The following is a 22,593-nucleotide window of genomic DNA, read 5'->3' as shown; positions in this document are numbered from 1 at the left end:
CCAAAGAAAGTACTGAAAATATAAATAAATTACATGGGTTGGGTCCAAAATGAAAACCGCTCAGGTGCTCCATGTCTGTTTCCATGGCGCGCTGATGAGTAGTCAGAACGCTCATCACAAAAGTTAATAAATATCATAAACCGGTCTGTTTTCTAGAAAGACAACTAATAATTAAACAAGAGGAAAAAACGTTTATTGCGTCGGATGTTGGTATTTTAAACAATACAAGCATTATGAGGTCACTCCAGTAAAATACAGTAGAACAAAATCCATTCAGATATCAGATCAAATAGACACTTTAATACAATCAGTTACAGATATTGTGTTTAACAAGAAAATGCTGCTTAGCTGTATTGTGAAATTACATGATTGGAAACCATGGAGTCATTGAATAATCCAGTGAAGAGACACTGAACTACATTACTGTGATGTTCCTTTAAATACCAGAAGTACACAAGTTAACTGTATTAATATAAAAGCATGTGAAATGTACAACATACATCTGAAAAATGAATAAAACAAATGTAAATAGTTGTTTTACAGCATACAGTTACTTCAAAAACGTTTTAGCAAGTTATTGAGAATGATTTTATATATATAATGAATCATCAGAATATGATATTTAGGAGAGTAGTTTAGGAGAGTTTAATGTGGACCTGCTGAAGCTCCCGCCAGAGTCTCGTACTCAGAAGATCTGGACTGAAGCTCCAGAGCCGTGTAGGTGTCATCAGGAGATCTGGAGTGACCAGACTGTGACAGACAGAAGAAGAAAACAGCCTGTGTTTGTATGGGTCTGCTGAATGTCAAAATGTGTAAAGAGTGTTTGAGATGTTTGCTGACTCTGATGGTGCTGTAGATGTCAGCAGATGTTCTGGTCACTGGATCCAGGGCAGTGTATGTATCATCAGCCGTCTGTAGAGAAGGATTTCAGAAACAGCATTTTGTTTATATCTCAGTGCAACAATATCATCAAATATTGCAGTTGTGGATGGAGTTTGCTCACTCGCCTGCTTTTGATTCACGTCTTCTCTTCCACCGTCTCTCCTCTTCCTACTAAAAATAGTGGAAAAGTATTAAAAGGTATTTAAAGGAATGACTTCCAGAAAACTTCACTTACCGTATGAACACAATAATGAAGATGATGAAGATCAATGCTCCACATCCCACCACTATCCCAGTAAGTATGTGCACAACTCTCTGAACCCCTGAAACAAGATGTTCATGAAGATCATTTCACACCAGAAACAGATAAAACTCAAAGAGTGTCTGTTTATACAAAGTACCTTTAACAGAGACAGAAACAGACGCTGATCTCAGAAAGCCATGTTGATTCTGAGCCTCACAATAGTAGAGTCCACTGTGACTGGAGTTAAAGCTGGAGATGATCAAACTCTGTTCAGATCCAACAGCTGAGCTTTGATTCTCCTTAAACCAGCTGAAGTTCAGAGCAGGAGGGTTTGAGTCACTGCTGCAGATCAGAGTCACTGAATCTCCCTCCACTACTTCAGCAGAAGGACTGACGGACACCCGGACGCTCCGAAGAGGATCTAGATTAAATATATTTAAAATATTAATATAATTTTTTTATTTATGCCATGACTTTCCATTATCAATAATCACTACTTACTGAAGAGAAAGCAAGAGAGTTTATTTTAATGATGTGATCCCAAGATGAAAATCTACATCTGAACTGGTGCACAATAAATTAAACATTATCACATTTACTGATTTATCAACCCATGATTTATACAGACAGTCTCTAAACAGACTCCTGATTCACATTAATTTGTCCAATTATTACACTATTAAATTTAATAGAAGACAATAATATTAATACATCAGTTTGTACTCACATTCAACATTAAGATAAACAGGTGGAGAGATCAGATGTTCATATCCTGAAACAGCACACTGATAGTTTCCTGAATGAAGACGACTGACTGACTGAAGATGAAGCTGATTCTCTGAGATGATTCCTGTAGTAAATCTCTCTGTGTTTCTGAACCAGATGAATGATGTTCGAGGCAGAGAGCAGCTGCTTTTACATCTCAGAGTGACTGGATCTGTCTCTTTCACAGTCTGCTCTGTCTCCACCTGCAGATCTGACGACAACAACTCTCTGATTCATCAGATTGAAATCTATTATCAGAAGTGACTAAACATTGCATCGGTGTGTATTTCCTGGGAACTGAACCCATGACTACAGTGCTGTGCTGTTCGAGCTCCTGAAGGAGACATTATGTGTGTCTGTGGTGTATTTCTGAAGGTCCACTACCTGTGACGTCCAGCTGAGCTCCAGGAACCCTGTCCATCTTCCACCCTCAGTGTTTCTAGTGAATCTGCAGTAGTAGATGTGTTTATCAGCTTCTGTTAAACTCGTCAAAGTGATACTGGAAGTGTCTTTATCTTCACCGACACACTCAACTCTTCCTCTCTTTTTGGTCTGAACACAGGTCAGGGAGATCTACAACACCTACAGCAGGTTTGGTCCAGAGGACTGTTTTGAGCTGATGATCTTGAGGATATTTTACAGTACAGGACAGTTTCACTGTTGATCCCTTTAACGCACAAACATATGAAGGGCTGTAATTCACTCCCCAATCCTCCGGACCATCATCCACTGAAACACAAAACACAGAAAAGAGAAATATTATAACACTTTCAAACACATTAATCTTTTATTTTCTTTTAGATTTCAGCTGGCGTCTAACTTTTACAAACAAAGGTGTGAATATTTCCCAAATGTAATGAATCTGTTTGTACTCACATTGTACTTTAAGATTAACAGGTGGAGAGATCAGATGTTCATATCCTGAAACAGCACACTGATAGTTTCCTAAATGAAGACGTCTGACTGACTGAAGATGAAGCTGATTCTCTGAGATGATTCCTGTAGTAAATCTCTCTGTGTTTCTGAACCAGATGAATGATGTTTGAGGCAGAGAGCAGCTGCTTTTACATCTCAGAGTGACTGATCTCTCTCTTCCACAGTCTGCTCTGTCTCCACCTGCAGATCTGACGACAACAACTCTCTGATTCATCAAGTAAAGTCATGGTTCACTCAGAAATTAAAAATCTGTCATTATTTATCATTTTGCTATTGTTCACTCATGAATGCCGTTCATGGCTTCCTTTCTTCAGGCTTTAAAAACAGGATGCAAAAGCTTGAGTGTGTGTGTGTGTGTGTGTATCTAGTGTGTGTGTGTGTGTGTGTGTGTGTGTGTGTGTGTGTGTGTGTATTCGTGAGAGATCATCAGCTCTACCTGTGACGTCCAGCTGAGCTCCAGGAAACCCCGTCCATGTTCCTCTGTTTGTAGTGAGTCTACAGTAGTAGATGTGTTTATCAGCTTCTCTAACACTACTCAAAGTGAGAAAGTGAGTGTCTTTATCTCCACTGAAACACTGAACTCTTCCTCTGTTTTCTGGGTCTAAACACAGGTTTGATGTTTCTCCATCAGCTACAGCGGTTTTGGTCCAGAAGACTGTGGAGAGCTCATGATCATGTGGAGAGTTTAAAACACAAGATAAGTTCACTGTTGAACCCTTTAATGCACAAACATATGAAGGGCCGCGATTCAGTGTCCAAAGCTGCTGACCTTCACCCCTGAAACAGAGAAATTAGATAACTGAGTGAAGTTTCAAGCGTTTTGAACTAATGCTCATAAACAATCTTTTGGTTTTATCCATTTCTATTTGTCAGCTGCAAGAAACACTTGTGTCAGAGCTAGTGTGAAGAGAGAGAAGTGTGTGAAGTGTGTGTTTAGTGACTTGATCTGAAGACTCACCCGCAGTCATCATCACCGAGATCAGAGGAAGAGACATGATGAGGAACGTCACCATAATGAGTTCTGCAGTCAAAAACATACAATTATGACATTATGAGCATCGTCTACATACGATCATAACAAACTCTATCATCTTGATGACCAGTAAATAAAGGCTGTGATGATTTTAGAGGCTTGAGGATGTTTCTCAGATCAGGTCTTAAAGAGCTTCACACAATATAACACATATCTAGAGTTAATATCAGCTTCTGGAGTTAAAATCAACTCATCACCGCATTTTTACAAAAATATCATTTGCAGACCTACAAAATGGTTTCATTTAATCTTGAATACGCTGGTAAAAATGGTCTTACCGTTCTGCAGTGGTAATCTCTCAGTGTCAACGCCCGAATGACAAAAACATCAGCAGCTTAAAGCGCCAAACGCCTGCAGTTTTTTTCACACTTTAATATGCAATTAAAATATTTGTCTTCCTCTTCCTGGGTGTGTGTGAGGCCATCTCAACTCAACAAAACAACTTTAACAGTCTCCAGATCCGATCAAATAACACCCTTTAAAGTCCACTATCACTGAAGTTGTGTAAAGACGCTCACAATGACTGCAGGAGCGTCTGGATGGACACTTTATAACTTTTCAACTTTAATTTTCACTTCCTCTTACTGAGTCAAATTCTGTGTTTAACACATAAAGGAGTGATGCAACACAAGCTTGTGTATCGCAATCTTGTGCAAAAGTTTGTTTGTCTGGTTTATGACAAACACCACAAACACTAAAGCTATACCAGACTGATGAAAGACAGCAAAAAATAGCATGTCCTTCAAAACACATATTAAATGATCCCAAAAATTAAAAAATATAGGGATTGATACTCAAATTAATTAACTTTACTTTCAAATGGTGGTCAAAAGGATGAAGCTTATCTGACTTCCTGTTACAGCAGTGCAAGTGTTACACAACTTGCTGGTTTTTTTAGTCATAATTCTCATAATTTTTTTGGCTGAACTTTGTTTTACAGTTGCCTGTACTTACCAAAGAAAGTACTGAAAATATAAATAAATTACATGGGTTGGGTCCAAAATGAAAACCGCTCAGGTGCTCCATGTCTGTTTCCATGGCGACGCTGATGAGTAGTCAGAACGCTCATCACAAAAGTTAATAAATATCATAAACCGGTCTGTTTTCTAGAAAGACAACTAATAATTAAACAAGAGGAAAAAACGTTTATTGCGTCGGATGTTGGTATTTTAAACAATACAAGCATTATGAGGTCACTCCAGTAAAATACAGTAGAACAAAATCCATTCAGATATCAGATCAAATAGACACTTTAATACAATCAGTTACAGATATTGTGTTTAACAAGAAAATGCTGCTTAGCTGTATTGTGAAATTACATGATTGGAAACCATGGAGTCATTGAATAATCCAGTGAAGAGACACTGAACTACATTACTGTGATGTTCCTTTAAATACCAGAAGTACACAAGTTAACTGTATTAATATAAAAGCATGTGAAATGTACAACATACATCTGAAAAATGAATAAAACAAATGTAAATAGCTGTTTTACAGCATACAGTTACTTCAAAAACGTTTTAGCAAGTTATTGAGAATGATTTTATATATATAATGAATGATTATATATATATAATCAGAATATGATATTTAGGAGAGTAGTTTAGGAGAGTTTAATGTGGACCTGCTGAAGCTCCCGCCAGAGTCTCGTACTCAGAAGATCTGGACTGAAGCTCCAGAGCCGTGTAGGTGTCATCAGGAGATCTGGAGTGACCAGACTGTGACAGACAGAAGAAGAAAACAGCCTGTGTTTGTATGGGTCTGCTGAATGTCAAAATGTGTAAAGAGTGTTTGAGATGTTCGCTGACTCTGATGGTGCTGTAGATGTCAGCAGATGTTCTGGACACTGGATCCAGGGCAGTGTATGTATCATCAGCCGTCTGTAGAGAAGGATTTCAGAATCAGCATTTCGTTTATACCTCAGTGCAACAATATCATCAAATATTGCAGTTGTGGATGGAGTTTGCTCACTCGCCTGCTTTTGATTCACGTCTTCTCTTCCACCGTCTCTCCTCTTCCTACTAAAAATAGTGGAAAACTATTAAAAGGTATTTAAAGGAATGACTTCCAGAAAACTTCACTTACCGTATGAACACAATAATGAAGATGATGAAGATCAATGCTCCACATCCCACCACTATCCCAGTAAGTATGTGCACAACTCTCTGAACCCCTGAAACAAGATGTTCATGAAGATCATTTCACACCAGAAACAGATAAAACTCAAAGAGTGTCTGTTTATACAAAGTACCTTTAACAGAGACAGAAACAGACGCTGATCTCAGAAAGCCATGTTGATTCTGAGCCTCACAATAGTAGAGTCCACTGAGTCTGGAGTTAAAGCTGGAGATGATCAAACTCTGTTCAGATCCAACAGCTGAGCTTTGATTCTCCTTAAACCAGCTGAAGTTCAGAGCAGGAGGGTTTGAGTCACTGCTGCAGATCAGAGTCACTGAATCTCCTCCACTACTTCAGCAGAAGGACTGACGGACACCCGGACGCTCCGAGGAGGATCTAGTTTAAATATATTTAAAATATTAATATAATTTTTTTATTTATGCCATGACTTTCCATTATCAATAATCACTACTTACTGAAGAGAAAGCAAGAGAGTTTATTTTAATGATGTGATCCCAAGATGAAAATCTACATCTGAACTGGTGCACAATAAATTAAACATTATCACATTTACTGATTTATCAACCCATGATTTATACAGACAGTCTCTAAACAGACTCCTGATTCACATTAATTTGTCCAATTATTACACTATTAAATTTAATAGAAGACAATAATATTAATACATCAGTTTGTACTCACATTCAACATTAAGATAAACAGGTGGAGAGATCAGACGTTCATATCCTGAAACAGCACACTGATAGTTTCCTGAATGAAGACGACTGACTGACTGAAGATGAAGCTGATTCTCTGAGATGATTCCTGTAGTAAATCTCTCTGTGTTTCTGAACCAGATGAATGATGTTCGAGGCAGAGAGCAGCTGCTTTTACATCTCAGAGTGACTGGATCTCTCTCTTTCACAGTCTGCTCTGTCTCCACCTGCAGATCTGACGACAACAACTCTCTGATTCATCAGATTGAAATCTATTATCAGAAGTGACTAAACATTGCATCGGTGTGTATTTCCTGGGAACTGAACCCATGACTACAGTGCTGTGCTGTTCGAGCTCCTGAAGGAGACATTATGTGTGTCTGTGGTGTATTTCTGAAGGTCCACTACCTGTGACGTCCAGCTGAGCTCCAGGAACCCTGTCCATCTTCCACCCTCAGTGTTTCTAGTGAATCTGCAGTAGTAGATGTGTTTATCAGCTTCTGTTAAACTCGTCAAAGTGATACTGGAAGTGTCTTTATCTTCACCGACACACTCAACTCTTCCTCTCTTTTTTGGGTCTGAACACAGGTCAGGGAGATCTACAACACCTACAGCAGGTTTGGTCCAGAGGACTGTTTTGAGCTGATGATCTTGAGGATATTTTACAGTACAGGACAGTTTCACTGTTGATCCCTTTAACGCACAAACATATGAAGGGCTGTAATTCACTCCCCAATCCTCCGGACCATCATCCACTGAAACACAAAACACAGAAAAGAGAAATATTATAACACTTTCAAACACATTAATCTTTTATTTTCTTTTAGATTTCAGCTGGCGTCTAACTTTACAAACAAAGGTGTGAATATTTCCCAAATGTAATGAATCTGTTTGTACTCACATTGTACTTTAAGATTAACAGGTGGAGAGATCAGATGTTCATATCCTGAAACAGCACACTGATAGTTTCCTAAATGAAGACGTCTGACTGACTGAAGATGAAGCTGATTCTCTGAGATGATTCCTGTAGTAAATCTCTCTGTGTTTCTGAACCAGATGAATGATGTTTGAGGCAGAGAGCAGCTGCTTTTACATCTCAGAGTGACTGGATCTGTCTCTTCCACAGTCTGCTCTGTCTCCACCTGCAGATCTGACGACAACAACTCTCTGATTCATCAAGTAAAGTCATGGTTCACTCAGAAATTAAAAATCAGTCATTATTTATCATTTTGCTATTGTTCACTCATGAATGCCGTTCATGGCTTCCTTTCTTCAGGCTTTAAAAACAGGATGCAAAAGCTTGAGTGTGTGTGTCTGTGTGTGTGTGTGTGTGTGTGTGTGTGTGTGTGTGTGTGTGTGTGTGTGTGAGTGTGAGTGTGTGTGTGTGTGTATGTGTGTGTGAGTGTGTGTGTGTGTGTGTATTCGTGAGAGATCATCAGCTCTACCTGTGACGTCCAGCTGAGCTCCAGGAAACCCCGTCCATGTTCCTCTGTTTGTAGTGAGTCTACAGTAGTAGATGTGTTTATCAGCTTCTCTAACACTACTCAAAGTGAGAAAGTGAGTGTCTTTATCTCCACTGAAACACTGAACTCTTCCTCTGTTTTCTGGGTCTAAACACAGGTTTGATGTTTCTCCATCAGCTACAGCGGTTTTGGTCCAGAAGACTGTGGAGAGCTCATGATCATGTGGAGAGTTTAAAACACAAGATAAGTTCACTGTTGAACCCTTTAATGCACAAACATATGAAGGGCCGCGATTCAGTGTCCAAAGCTGCTGACCTTCACCCCCTGAAACAGAGAAATTAGATAACTGAGTGAAGTTTCAAGCGTTTTGAACCAATGCTCATAAACGATCTTTTGGTTTTATCCATTTCTATTTGTCAGCTGCAACAAAACACTTGTGTCAGAGTTAGTGTGAAGAGAGAGAAGTGTGTGAAGTGTGTGTTTAGTGACTTGATCTGAAGACTCACCCGCAGTCATCATCACCGAGATCAGAGGAAGAGACATGATGAGGAACGTCACCATAATGAGTTCTGCAGTCAAAAACATACAATTATGACATTATGAGCATCGTCTACATACGATCATAACAAACTCTATCATCTTGATGACCAGTAAATAAAGGCTGTGATGATTTTAGAGGCTTGAGGATGTTTCTCAGATCAGGTCTTAAAGAGCTTCACACAATATAACACATATCTAGAGTTAATATCAGCTTCTGGAGTTAAAATCAACTCATCACCGCATTTTTACAAAAATATCATTTGCAGACCTACAAAATGGTTTCATTTAATCTTGAATACGCTGGTAAAAATGGTCTTACCGTTCTGCAGTGGTAATCTCTCAGTGTCAACGCCCGAATGACAAAAACATCAGCAGCTTAAAGAGCCAAACGCCTGCAGTTTTTTTTCACACTTGAATATACAATTAGCATATTTGTCTTCCTCTTCCTGGGTGTGTGTGAGGCCATCTCAACTCAACAAAACAACTTTAACAGTCTCCAGATCCGATCAAATAACACGCTTTAAAGTCCACTATCACTGAAGTTGTGTAAAGACGCTCACAATGACTGCAGGAGCGTCTGGGTGGATCGTTGAGACACTTTAAAGTGTCCCAGTTTCTGAAGAAATACCCATTCAAAATACATCTATTGAATGATCCGGAAAATTAAGAAACATATGAAGCAAGAAGGACTTCCTGATACAGCAGTGTGACTGTTGGACAACGTGTTGAATTTAAAAGGCAATAAAAATAATTTTTACCTAAACTTTGTTTCACAGTTGCCTGTACTTACTTATCACAGAAAGTACTGAAAATATGTGTCCACCCTACAGAGTGTTAAAATGAACACGAAGGTTTATAAGGTAATTAAAAGATTTATTCAGTGAATATTGTGCATTATTAAAGATGTTAACAAAGAGAATCACAGAAGAAGAAAATCAAGTTACCATTACAGTGATCAGTGTTTAAGCCACATTTTTGTTCAGCCATAATATTATTATGTCAAGGGTGATGAAAAGAGGAGTAAATGATGACCAAATGATGTAAAAAATGATGAATCAGATAAACACCAGCTTAAAGACTTTTAAAATAGTTTTCGTTCCCTTTCAGACAGCAGTGAGTGTCTGAAATAAAATATAGCTAATATGAGGGTTTTGTTCATGAGCTGCCTTTTGACAGAAAAAAAGATTGTTCTTTCAAAATTCATCAAATAAACAGAAGTACACTCAGCTGAATGTATATGTCCTGTAATGTTTCATAGGCTAACTCTATGTGACAAATTTGCGAACCTGATAAATTCATTCATTCGTGATCAATGAATATAGTAAAACATAGACGCTTTGGGATTTAAACCGTTAACGAAATGTAATGTAAACAAACGGCTGCTTTTATCAGCTGATGAAATGCTGGGGTTGCGTGACGTTTTTCCAGGAGGCGTAGCTCATTAATGAAGGATTTTTCATATTTACATTAGGCCTGGAGGACTCTGAGGGCCCCTGGTGGCCCTTCATTGAGAAGCAGTGGATTAAAGAGCTTCACTGGTAATTATGTACGGGATCAATGATATTGATCAAACCACCATTCACCAAACAATATCCCTCCAGACGTAGACCTATCTGATGTATAAAGTAAAGTCATGTTTGTTCAGCGGAATCGCTAATTTAGTGGAACGTTATGTCACATTTAGCATGTTCAGTTTGTGATCACGGGATACAGTCCTTCATGCGACATTGACGCTGCTGTAGATCACGGAGGAATCATCCACCGCTTCAGAGTTTAATCTGTTCAACAAGTCAAAGATGAACCACATCAATGTCTGCAGAAAAAGAAAGCTGGAGATGTGTTTGTTGGCTTGAAGTGTGTCTCACCCGGCAGAAGGAGTGTTTCTGTTCTGACGTCCAGTCTCTGTGGTTGTGTTTCTGTGGAGCTGGACGCTGGCGTACTGGACCTCGTCTTCATCTCCAGCTCTCGGGGGTTTTCTGGCTCTGCTGTGAGCGACGCTGGAGTAAACTACATCCTTCGGATCGGCTGTTTCTGAAGGTTTCACGCTCTTCTCATCCGTCTCGGCTGTGCTGTTGTTTTCCTGAATGAACACACACTCCGGATGATCTCTCTGTGATCACTATTACATGAACTACAATTACATGCTGTTCTGGACTTGCCTGTTTTGAAACGTCTCTTTGGACGTCTCCTGTTTTCCTGCTGCAGAGAAGAAACATACAGTATGCATGTCACAGAAAACAAAGATTACGCAGAACCTGTAGAAACAATTTTCAGGCAGACATTTCTATTAAGCTTCACATTGATCCAATGAAAAAAAATCTACATTTTATAACTTATTAAAACCAATAAAAAATAATTAACTTGCGCTTAACAATATATATATATATGAAAAAGCACTCAAGTTCGATGTTATTTCTCATAAAATAGTTCTTACTGAGAATTAACAGGTTTATTTTCTTTGTCTTATTTAATTCCATTTAAAGGTTATTAGTTTGGTGACTAGTGTTTGCTTTAGTTTGTCATAACTAGTCATAACTACTTCTTCTTCTTCTTCTGCTTATCCGGGGCTGGGTCGCAGGGGCAACAGTCTAAGCAGGGACGCCCAGACTTCCCTCTCCCCAGACACTTCCTCCAGCTCTTCCGTGGGAACACCGAGGCGCTCCCAGGCCAGCCGAGAGACATAGTCTCTCCAGCGTGTCTTAGGTCTTCCCCGGGGTCTTCCAGTGGGACATGCCCGGAACACCTCCATTGGGAGGCGTCCAGGAGGCATCCGGAACAGATGCCCGAGCCAGTGACCTCAGTGACCTCAGCCAGGGTGATGGTAGAGACCCACCCCGGGTCCCCGGACTCTGCTCCCTCAATGGAAGACGCGTTGGCGGGATTGAGGAGATCCTCAAAGTATTCCTTCCACTACCCGACAATTTGCCCAGTCAAGGTTAGCAGGTTCCCACCAGCACTGTATACGGTGTTGGCAGGGCACTGCTTCCCTTTTCTGAGGCGTCGGACGGTTTACCAGAACCTCTTTGAGGCCGTCCGATAGTCCTTTTCCATGGCCTCCCGAACTCCTCCCAGACCCGAGTTTTTGCCTGCACAACCACCGGGGCAGCGGTCCGCTTGGCCCACCGGTACCTGTGGCCCGATAGGACTCCTTCTTCAGCTTGACGGCATCCCTTACTTCCGATGTCCACCATCGGGTTCGGGGGTTGCCACCACAACATGCACCGGAGACTTTATGGCCACAGCTATGGACGGCTGCTTCGACCAAAGAGGTAGAGAACAAAGTCCACTCCAACTCAATGTCTCCAGCCTCCCTCGGGATCAGGTCAAAGTTTTGCCGGAGGCTGGAGTTGAAGATCTACCTGACAGGGGTCTCTGCCAAACATTCCCAACAGACCCTCGCGGTACGTTTGGGCCTGCCAAGTCTGTCTGGCCTCCTCCCCCACCAACGGATCCAATTCACCACCAGGTGGTGATCAGTTGACAGCTCCGCCACTCTCTTCACCTGAGTGTCCAAGACATGCGGCCGAAGATCAGATGATACAACCACGATCATCGACTTCCGCCCTAGGGTGTCCTGATGCCACGTGTATTGCCACGTATATGTCACGTGAAAATGGTGTTCGTTATGGACAGACCGTGACTAGCACAGAATTCCAACAACAGTACACCACTCTGGTTTAGATCGGGGGGGGGTGTTCCTCCCAATCGCGCCCCTCCAGGTGTCGCTAGCATCACCAACGTGAGCGTTGAAGTCCCCCAGCAGGACAATAGAGTTCCCGGTTGGAGCACTTTCCAGCACCCCTCCCAAGGACTCCAAGAAGGCCGGGTACTCTACACTGCCATTCGGCCCGTAGGCACAAATGACAGTGAGAGTCCTCCCCCCAACCTAAAGTCGCAGGGACCCTCTCATCCACCGGGTTAAGCTCCAACATATGGCAGCTAAGCTGGGGGGCTATGAGCAAGCCCACACCAGTCACTTTTTTGTTTGTTTTTTTTTTAGAAAAGGTTTTATATTTTATATATTTTTAAATCCTATATGAGCAAAGTCGGTGAGGTTCAGTCCAGTAAATTAACAATAGCATTTTTAATGGAAAAAAGAATACCATTATGACATTTCATGTTGTTTTTCAGTTTTTTTCACAGCAAAAATAACAGCAGTTTTACTTACCTGATGATTTTTATTACTACAGTAATGATGCAGATGCAGACGATCCCAGCCCCGACTCCAGCAGCTGCGTACAGAGCGGTTTTCTGAACACCTGAGTGAAGAGAAACATGATTTCACATGAAGCTCGTGACACCAGCAGAACTACAGGATCATATTAATACCTGCAGATGTTAAAGACACAGACGCTGATCTCCGAGAGCCGTGTTGATTCTGAGCCTCACAATAGTAGAGTCCACTGAGTCTGGAGTTAAAGCTGGAGATGATCAAACTCTGTTCAGATCCAACAGCTGAGCTTTGATTCTCCTTAAACCAGCTGAAGTTCAGAGCAGGAGGGTTTGAGTCACTGCTGCAGATCAGAGTCACTGAATCTCCCTCCACTACTTCAGCAGAAGGACTGACGGACACCCGGACGCTCCGAGGAGGATCTGGAAATAGAGAAACATGTCAGACAGAGCATCTTCTGATGGGTCTGTAGTGACTGCTGCTGATATCTTGACGTACATCTAACACTGAGAGTGAGGGCAGCAGAAGGCAGATGTTTCTGATCTCTCGCTGCACAGCTGTAGTTTCCTGTATCTTCACTGTTGACCGACCGCAGCGACAGATGATTCAGGTTCATCCCTTCTGATAACTCCTCTCCGTCTTTATACCAGGTAAAGTCTGCTTTATCTGAGAGGTTACAGGTGCTTTTACAAACTAAAACAGGTGACTGTCCCTCAACGACCTCTTCAGGAATCTCCACTCTCAGATCTGACGTCATGAACAAAACATATATTTACTTGTGTGTGAAAGAACAGTATGATCTGTGGAATATTAGTCTGTACCTGTCACTTTGAGCTCAATCCCACGATAAAACAAATATTTATCTTTATCTACATCTGTCAGGATTCTGATGCAGTATATTCCTTTATCTTCATGTTTCACATCACTGAGATTGAGAAAGAAGAGGCCGTCTGTCCGGAAGAACTGAACTCTTCCTGTGTAATCTGGATGATTTAACAGATTGACTGGTTCTGCACCTTTAACTGGGTTTACAATCCAGAATTCATCTTTCACTTTGATATTATTTGGGTGTTTATAACTGCCTGATAAATGTACTGTTGAACCCTTTAGAGCACATTTCATCATATCTGTGTACTGAACCTCCCATCTCTGACTGCAATTCACTGGAAAATATAAAGCAGATAAACACAGGATATGAAATGAAACACAGAAGTACACGCTCTGTCTTAGATCTTCTACTCTGTAGCTTTTGTTAAAATATTGTTTTAGTTTTAATTACAATCAACCTCATCCTCTCTATATCCTACATTTCCTAACATGCTGCCCAGAGTATAAAAACTTTACATGAACTCAAGAACGGCGTCAGTATTTCCAGGAAGTGTCTGATCTGTTTCTCGTGTAATGTACAGCACTGAAGGTTTTTCAGAAGAACTACAGAGTGTGAGAAACACGTTCCCATCAAACCGACGTTAAACACAGAAATACAGACGAACTGAACAACACTCATGTGTTTCTTCATTTGTGTGAAAATAAGATTTTGAGACTCACCAGAAATCATGAGCAGAAAAACCAAACAGAAAAGGCTGAACATTCTGGAAGACATCAGAAAGACAGATGAAATCACATTGACGTACTGCAAGCTAGTTTTTGCATTTAAAATTCGCCATATTTAATAATCTATTTTTACCTTAACTCTACAAAAATACGTACTTTCATAAAAAATAGAGTTGCCCCTACCTGACTTGAATGTGCAGGGTTTGAGCGTCATGTAACAATCACCGTTGATGTACTGCATGCAGTGTTTAACTATTATCAGACGTCCTCTCTCCTGACTTCCTCTTTCTGAGAGCGAGACGCTCCTCCTTCAGTCACAGGACGCTGGAGCACGTCTCAGACAGACCGACCAGAATATCTGAGTCAAACCTCTTCACATCTGCACCAATTCTGAACCGAAGAGAATCTTTTACCTAAAAGTTTACTGAAAAGCAGTGGAAACTCAAGTCAATGTGACATTCACGTGACGCTGGAGAAAATAGCTTTCCTTCCTCTTTTTTTACAGTTATGCTGATGTTGTAAGAGCCATGAGAAAAGTCCAATATTTAGCAGTGCTGACTTCCTCTAAAACAGTCTTCAACACTCATTCAACAAATAACTCAGCTATTGCACATTACGATAAATCACTGCCAAACTTATACCTACATCACAATTCTAATAAAAACGAGCGAATGTGGTTAATTGTAAGAACGCTTTCGCAATGCCGGAGACATTTTGCAAAGACATCTTACACAATGTATTGAGGGGCTTGATCTCAGCCTGAACCATGCATACAATCACAAATTAAGCCTATATTTACAGTAGGAAAAATGACTAAATACATTGAATAAGCTAATAACAATAGATTCAAATGAAACTGAGTGCGAGCAAGTTTTGCAGAGATTGTTTATGGGGTTGATCTCTTTACGGAAGCTCATAATCTAAAGACAAGGAACTGAGCTGAAACGTGCCATTGAGTGGCATTGTTAGCTAAGAACCGGATTTAACAGGTTTTTCCGAACAGCCTTTATAAGCTAATTCCAAGATGGAGCCGAGCGCGCTGAGATGAAAGGCACAGCTTGTTAAACTATATAAAGCTGGGTTTTATCAAGCAGCAGAACTTTCGGCACCCATCAGAGCGGATGATGAAGATCAGCACCGGACAGCTCCCTCCTGAAGATACATCTACAGGTGAACACCAGCTACTACACGCTGTGGAGGACTCTACAGACCACATGAAGATGAAGAGAGACGGGGTGGAATGAGCTGACATGTAGATACTGCTCACAGTGTTGAGGAGACCATCACTGATAGGAATCAGACAGTCTGCTGAGATGTTGCTTACTGTCAACGTAAAAGAGACCGTCAGATATTAAATACTACTGATGATGAATTTAGGGTTTGGGCTAGCGAAGGACTTTTATCAAAATCATAGACAGTCGTTTGAGAATATAAAGGACACGTGTTAATTGTCTGGAAGTGTTTTATTTATATGTATCTTCAGATAAGAAGTTAGCTTGAAGATGAAATTAAAAGCAAACAACAAAGAATATTCACCCTCTGTTGGTGAAAATAATGAACTAGATAAAAATAGACTTTAGATGGTTATAACCAAGAGATGGCAATAGAGTATCACTCATTGATTGCTGTTGCGTTTCAACTGTTTCATATCTAAAATAAATTGATTTAGTACTTCATCGCAGTGAAGTATAGCAGGGAGTCAAAAAGTCGCCGCCTGTGAGGCTGTATTGTTTAAATATAGTCGCAAAACTAAATAAGCTGATGTATCAAAAGCATAATCAATTCAGCGTTTTGAAATGTTTCGCTTCAATTTAATAGTCTACATCGTTTGAGGTGTATCCAAACACAGGCTGTCGTTTTGTTTAGTTTAGTCTGAATCACTTAACGCGCCGCATGGCTTCAGCTAATGAGGTCTTTACGACAGCTAATTAATCAAAACCAGCTGAAACGAAACCGAACTGATAAGACAGACTGTTACGCGTGTCTTGAGCGGGAACCCCCTTCCTGGAGCGCCGTGTGACGTCATTGGGGATTCCCTGCATAGAGGTTGCTAGGCGACGGTGGTGTCTCCCTCGTCGCCTTTTTCCCGCGAGTTCTGTTTGTTTAGTGATGCGCCATTCTTCAGCGTTTTGTTCAGTTAACAGGAGTTGAGCGAAATTCTGTTATCGAGAGTTTGAGTTCAACTCTGTTATTTAATAAATGGAGGCGCCTGTGTGAAGATGTGTAAAGATGCTTCTCTCCTCTGTTGATGTCCACAAAAAACATGACCCCACGTCTCTTTTCCTTGCTTTAAATGATATCTGTATTTCAAGTCACTGCACACAGTCACAAATACATCTTACGTGTAATATTTGATATACAGATTAAGAATGCACATCCATAACCACATCAGTCAATACTTATGTCCACCTGAAATATATAATCCTTTTATATAATGACCCGTGATCAGTAGATTCAGGGTGATTTCTCCGTTGTCTGTGTCTCATCAGCCAGGTTTGTGCCCGGTGAAAGTTTCTCAGGTTTAAAATAATAGGTTACTAAAACAAATGACTCAGAGACTTGTTTTAATAAAAGGTTATCGCATCGCCATTTGCCATGGCTTCGCTTTATTAATAACTCATAAGCAATGAAACTGTGAGCAAATGCAATGAAGCCAAAAGCAATGGGCTTCAACATAGCCTTCTGCAGCCTAGCATAAAACGTGCATTCATTTTATGAACCTATCTGCATTCTTTGTTGTTTGTTAGTACACATATAGTACACAGCGCACATTAACGCATAGACCGGACGCGTGCCCTTCAGTCCGCAGGCTCAGAAGAATAGCAGCAGCAGCTTCTCTTTTTCAAACATAAGCATGTTATCTCCAAAAGCGTAAGCTGAGCACACACTGTCGAAAACCACACAAGCAACACGTTGCGTGCTCGACAAGATCCATTCCAACCACATGCTGAGACACAACTCCTTCTCCGTTTTACAGACAGTGTGCTCAAAATGCATGTAAGACCCTTTCGATATTTGGATGAAAATAAAATGAGTTATCTGACTGACTAATTTGCTGTTAAACTCAACATACGGGTTTCTGACTGACATGTATATTGCAGTTTAGACGGTTTGAGACTCGGGCCCAGCATTCGGGTTGCCAGATCCATCAATTGTAGGCGTTTGTGTTTTTTTCATTTGATATTTTAGAAAGCTAATAAGGTAAGCTGTAGTTGTCTGCTATGTCTGTATCTTGTCTCATTTAAAAGATTTGAAATTAACGTAGGTTTATTTTATATTTTATAATCGCAATATCTGGCAACACAAATGAAACACCCAAACGCTAGCATGAATTTTTTACACATTTTTTCAACACTTCGGAATTTATCAGCTACATAGCTATGGTTGTTAATAAAAATTATTACAGTAATTAATTGAATAGTAAAAAATAAGCAATGTATTGCATGAATTATAAACAGCTGATAAAACCATCCACCCCTAACTATAACCTTTCAACAACCAACGCATTATATACCGTCCCACCTTACACTGTTGTTACTGGTTTGTTCAGCACAATCACTTGTGAATAAACTCCAGTAGAAAACTTGGACACAACTTCCATCCCTGCTGAAAACACCAGCTTATGCTAGTTGGGCATGTTTTGGTTTACTGGTTAGAGCTGGTTTAAGCCGGTCCTGAGCAGACCAGCAGCCATGCTTCAAAACATGCCTGACCATCATGTGCTGGCGTTGTGGCGGTTCAGACGGACGGTTTCTTCATGCGACATTGACGCCGCTGTAGATCACGGAGGAATCATCCACCACTTCAGAGTTTAATCTGTTCAACAAGACAAAGATGAACCACATCAATGTCTACAGAAAAAGAAAGCTGGAGATGTGTTTGTTGGCTTGAAGTGTGTCTCACCCGGCAGAAGGAGTGTTTCTGTTCTGACGTCCAGTCTCTGTGGTTGTGTTTCTGTGGAGCTGGACGCTGGCGTACTGGACCTCGTCTTCATCTCCAGCTCTCGGGGGTTTTCTGGCTCTGCTGTGAGCGACGCTGGAGTAAACTACATCCTTCGGATCGGCTGTTTCTGAAGGTTTCACGCTCTTCTCATCCGTCTCGGCTGTGCTGTTGTTTTCCTGAATGAACACACACTCCGGATGATCTCTCTGTGATCACTATTACATGAACTACAATTACATGCTGTTCTGGACTTGCCTGTTTTGAAACGTCTCTTTGGACGTCTCCTGTTTTCCTGCTGCAGAGAAGAAACATACAGTATGCATGTCACAGAAAACAAAGATTATGCAGACTATCTACATTTAGATATTTCTAGTACAGTTTCAAAGAAACAGCAAGCAGTGGAAGCTTAAATATTAAACTTTTAAGTAGAAAGACTAAAATAGTATTTTCTTGTAAAATGTATTCCAGTATTTCTTGCTTACAAATGAGCTCAGGTTTGGAAAAAAAGTGTAGTCTACAATTTTGGGAATGTATCAAATCAAAATATATATTTGTTACTAATACAATATAATGAGTGTTGATTCTTACCTGATGATTTTTATTACTACAGTAATGATGCAGATGCAGACGATCCCAGCCCCGACTCCAGCAGCTGCGTACAGAGCGGTTTTCTGAACACCTGAGTGAAGAGAAACATGATTTCACATGAAGCTCGTGACACCAGCAGAACTACAGGATCATATTAATACCTGCAGATGTTAAAGACACAGACGCTGATCTCCGAGAGCCGTGTTGATTCTGAGCCTCACAATAGTAGAGTCCACTGAGTCTGGAGTTAAAGCTGGAGATGATCAAACTCTGTTCAGATCCAACAGCTGAGCTTTGATTCTCCTTAAACCAGCTGAAGTTCAGAGCAGGAGGGTTTGAGTCACTGCTGCAGATCAGAGTCACTGAATCTCCCTCCACTACTTCAGCAGAAGGACTGACGGACACCCGGACGCTCCGAGGAGGATCTGGAAATAGAGAAACATGTCAGACAGAGCATCTTCTGATGGGTCTGTAGTGACTGCTGCTGATATCTTGACGTACATCTAACACTGAGAGTGAGGGCAGCAGAAGGCAGATGTTTCTGATCTCTCGCTGCACAGCTGTAGTTTCCTGTATCTTCACTGTTGACCGACCGCAGCCACAGATGATTCAGGTTCATCCCTTCTGATAACTCCTCTCCGTCTTTATACCAGGTAAAGTCTGCTTTATCTGAGAGTTTACAGGTGCTTTTACAAACTAAAACAGGTGACTGTCCCTCAACGACCTCTTCAGGAATCTCCACTCTCAGATCTGACGTCATGAACAAAACATATATTTACTTGTGTGTGAAAGAACAGTATGATCTGTGGAATATAAGTCTGTACCTGTCACTTTGAGCTCAATCCCAGGATGACCCATATCTTTATTTTTACATCTGTCAGGATTCTGATTAAATATATTCCTTCATCTTCATGTTTCACATCACTGAGATTGAGAAAGAAGAGGCTGTCATTCTTGAAGAACTGAACTCTTCCTCTGTAATTTGGATGATTTAACAGATTGTCTGGTTCTACATCTTTAACTGGGTTTACAATCCAGAATTCATCTTTCACTTTGATATTATTTGGGTGTTTATAACTGCCTGATAAATGTACTGTTGAACCCTTTAGAGCACATTTCATCATATCTGTGTACTGAACCTCCCATCTCTGACTGCAATTCACTGGAAAATATAAAGCAGATAAACACAGGATATGAAATGAAACACAGAAGAAGCAGTTCTAAGAGTAAGACACAGCTTTTGTTCAAATATTGTTTTAGTTTTAATTACATACCAACCCTGATCCTCTCTATATCCTACATTTTCTTTTCTAACAGGTAAAAACTCTTTACATGAACTCAAGAACGGCGTCAGTATTTCCAGGAAGTGTCTGATCTGTTTCTCGTGTAATGTACAGCACTGAAGGTTTTTCAGAAGAACTACAGAGTGTGAGAAACACGTTCCCATCAAACCAACATTAAACACAGAAATACAGACAAACTGAACAACACTCATGTGTTTCTTCATTTGTGTGAAAATAAGATTTTGAGACTCACCAGAATTCATGAGCAGAAAAACCAAACAGAAAAGGCTGAACATTCTTCAGAAAGACTGATGAAATCACACTGATGTACTTAAAACTGAAGGGTGTTTGAAATGTAAAATATATTTGTCCGGTGTTTCTTAGATCTGCAGGGTTTGAGCGTCACGTATCAGTGACAGACGATCAGTGTTTAACTGTTTTTAACACATCCTCTCTCTTCACTTCCTCTGTCTTAAAGCAGAACGCTCCTCCTTCAGTCACTCAACACTGAATCAAACCTCCCTGAGTCTCAAACCGAGGAGATCATTTGAAGACACTGCTTTTCGTGTGAGTTTACAGATCAATGTAAACTCAAGTTAACGTGAAATTCATACCTGAAGAAAATAACGTCTTCCGGTTTTCCCTCAGTTTAGCGTGTGCTGATGTTATAACTGTCCTGAGATATGTGTTGCACGCACTCATCTGTCTAGCAGCTTTATCTTCATCTTCAACAAGACGAGGTGACTGGACTCAAAGAGTGCGTCTGTGGTTCATCTTAATGCAAGCGAACAGAAGCTCATAACGTCCTAAACTGAAAGGACTCAACACCCGCTGCATGTTTCTCATTGTGGACAAGAGCTTCTTAACCAGTCTGACCACATTTTCACAACAAGCCATTGGGGCCCTTTTGAGGTAACTTAAGAACGGTGCAAAAAAACACATTTAGATAAAAGCAAAGCATCTGCATGTATTGAGTTTCATTAAGTGCTCCAGAGGGAAAGTGAAGTGGGACTCGTCTCCACACACACGTCAGAGCTGATGAAGAAGATCAGCACCGGACAGCTCCCTCCTCACCTCCGCTGCTACCTCAGGAAAATAAGACGTTCTCCTTCGGTGATGGTTTGTTAACGTCAGGGGTCTTCGGTGACTCTGTTTTGGGGACCTGAAAACATCAGCTTTTGAACGCGATGACCATCTCCATGTAAACAACAAAAATGTGAATTTGTGAAAAAGTTTACGTCATTAATATTCAATTTTAGCAGGATGTTTCTTGATCGCCAACGACTAGCCTGACACGCATAGCTATTTTTTCCCATGCTATTTTACTTATTTTTAATGGTTCATTATAAGCAGTTAATTTGATTAATTATAATGAACTCTAATGCGTTGAATTGATAATATTGCTTGTAATATTTTGAAACGATTTGATTCAGGAAATATAGTGAACACCTCTTAAATATAGCACGCATCTTCTGGGCTGAATTTCCCAAAAAATAAATAAAAGTTTAGTTTTTTTTGTATTTATTCAGTACAGAAGATGTTCTAGCACCACCTACAACATAACAATGAAAACACAGATTCTACGAGCACGAATAAGTGTAGCTCAAATATACTTAGACTTTTCGTATAAACCCAAGTATACTTAAAGCTCATTTACAGCATATTAAAACGAGCTGATCTAGACGTACGGTGGGAAGCTCGGTCTCAGAGATGTTGCCACTTCCTGTCTCTGTAAATGAAAGATGTCACTCTCTCAGTTGCACGACACAATAAATGCACACCGGACCGACGTCTTAACGAACACATGAGCACCACGTTTTGATGAAAAGAGAAACGTTGAGATGAAAGAAAAACGTGCATTAATCAAACACACACATAACAGATAGCTTTTAAGCAGAGAAGAGCGAAAAGATGTGGCAGCCGCCGACGCTTCCTCTTTTCTTCCTCATTTTAGTGGGCAGCATGCAACACGTACAAGCTTTTGAGAAAATGAGTTTATGAAAGACTCCTTGGTAAAAATTCATCAACACGCCTTAAACACACCACTGTAGACTTGCCAAATAAATATAAATACATGTAAATGAATATAACATACACCAAAAAATTGATTATGAATAAGCTTACTTATTGCATAATTTGCTATTCATGCGTTACATCTTCCTTCCGTGCAAACAGGCTTATCTGTGTTAACTCTAGGAGACTTTTAGGACAGTTCTAAATCAGCAGCACCGGACAGCTCCCTCTGCTGCTCACGAGCTGAAGAAACATCTACAGGAGACCAGGAGAACCTAACCCACATCACCACTGGAACTGTCTGGAGACATCTACATTAGCTCTTTTCTGTCTATAATGATAGCA

At 40.5% G+C, this 22,593-nt stretch overlaps 2 protein-coding genes and 2 pseudogenes across 5 annotated transcripts; all 4 read right to left on the bottom strand.

Annotated features, from left to right (window-relative positions):
- Positions 1-177: 177 nt before the first annotated feature.
- Positions 178-3,687, bottom strand: LOC122349135 (B-cell receptor CD22-like). Its single transcript, XM_043245082.1, has 8 exons — positions 3,668-3,687; positions 3,264-3,604; positions 1,854-2,102; positions 1,284-1,547; positions 1,118-1,205; positions 1,008-1,050; positions 841-912; positions 178-750 (listed from the first exon to the last, which is right to left on the bottom strand). The coding sequence occupies exons 1-8, from the start codon at positions 3,685-3,687 to the stop codon at positions 646-648; spliced, it is 1,182 nt and encodes a 393-aa protein (XP_043101017.1). The 3' UTR covers positions 178-645.
- Positions 3,688-4,991: 1,304 nt separating this feature from the next.
- Positions 4,992-9,280, bottom strand: LOC122346661 (annotated as a pseudogene).
- A 297-nt stretch (positions 9,281-9,577) lies between these two features.
- Positions 9,578-14,879, bottom strand: LOC122346649 (myelin-associated glycoprotein-like). 4 transcript variants are annotated; one of them, XM_043241404.1, is made up of 9 exons: positions 14,606-14,878; positions 14,417-14,460; positions 13,690-14,031; positions 13,367-13,615; positions 13,027-13,290; positions 12,866-12,956; positions 10,857-10,896; positions 10,563-10,777; positions 9,581-10,475 (listed from the first exon to the last, which is right to left on the bottom strand). In XM_043241404.1, the coding sequence occupies exons 2-9, from the start codon at positions 14,457-14,459 to the stop codon at positions 10,415-10,417; spliced, it is 1,305 nt and encodes a 434-aa protein (XP_043097339.1). In that variant the 5' UTR covers position 14,460; positions 14,606-14,878; the 3' UTR covers positions 9,581-10,414. The 4 variants fall into 4 exon arrangements, with proteins under 4 accessions (XP_043097350.1, XP_043097339.1, XP_043097328.1 ...); XM_043241415.1 differs by lacking the exon at positions 14,417-14,460 and having other exon boundaries at positions 9,578-10,475; positions 13,367-13,534; positions 14,606-14,879; XM_043241393.1 differs by lacking the exon at positions 14,417-14,460.
- Positions 14,880-16,997: 2,118 nt separating this feature from the next.
- Positions 16,998-20,669, bottom strand: LOC122348061 (annotated as a pseudogene).
- Positions 20,670-22,593: the final 1,924 nt, after the last annotated feature.

Source organism: Puntigrus tetrazona, chromosome 1 (assembly GCF_018831695.1).
Source record: "Puntigrus tetrazona isolate hp1 chromosome 1, ASM1883169v1, whole genome shotgun sequence".
Taxonomy (NCBI): Eukaryota; Metazoa; Chordata; class Actinopteri; order Cypriniformes; family Cyprinidae; genus Puntigrus; species Puntigrus tetrazona.
Note: the sequence above shows the minus strand (reverse complement) of the source record. Positions and strands in the feature narration are given on the sequence as shown.

Excerpts from the sequence above, each read along its gene's own strand:
- LOC122349135 (XM_043245082.1), bottom strand. The coding sequence starts at position 3,687 with ATGGATAAAACCAAAAGATT. Across the intron at positions 3,605-3,667 it reads ATGGATAAAACCAAAAGATT|GGGTGAAGGTCAGCAGCTTT; the intron begins GTTTATGAGCAT and ends TCTCTGTTTCAG. Across the intron at positions 1,548-1,853 it reads TGTTTATCTTAATGTTGAAT|ATCCTCTTCGGAGCGTCCGG; the intron begins GTGAGTACAAAC and ends TATTTAATCTAG.
- LOC122346649 (XM_043241393.1), bottom strand. The coding sequence starts at position 14,663 with ATGCAGTACATCAACGGTGATTGTTACATGACGCTCAAACCCTGCACA. Across the intron at positions 13,616-13,689 it reads GATTGAGCTCAAAGTGACAG|ATCTGAGAGTGGAGATTCCT; the intron begins GTACAGACTAAT and ends TCATGACGTCAG. Across the intron at positions 13,291-13,366 it reads CCTCACTCTCAGTGTTAGAT|ATCCTCCTCGGAGCGTCCGG; the intron begins GTACGTCAAGAT and ends CTCTATTTCCAG.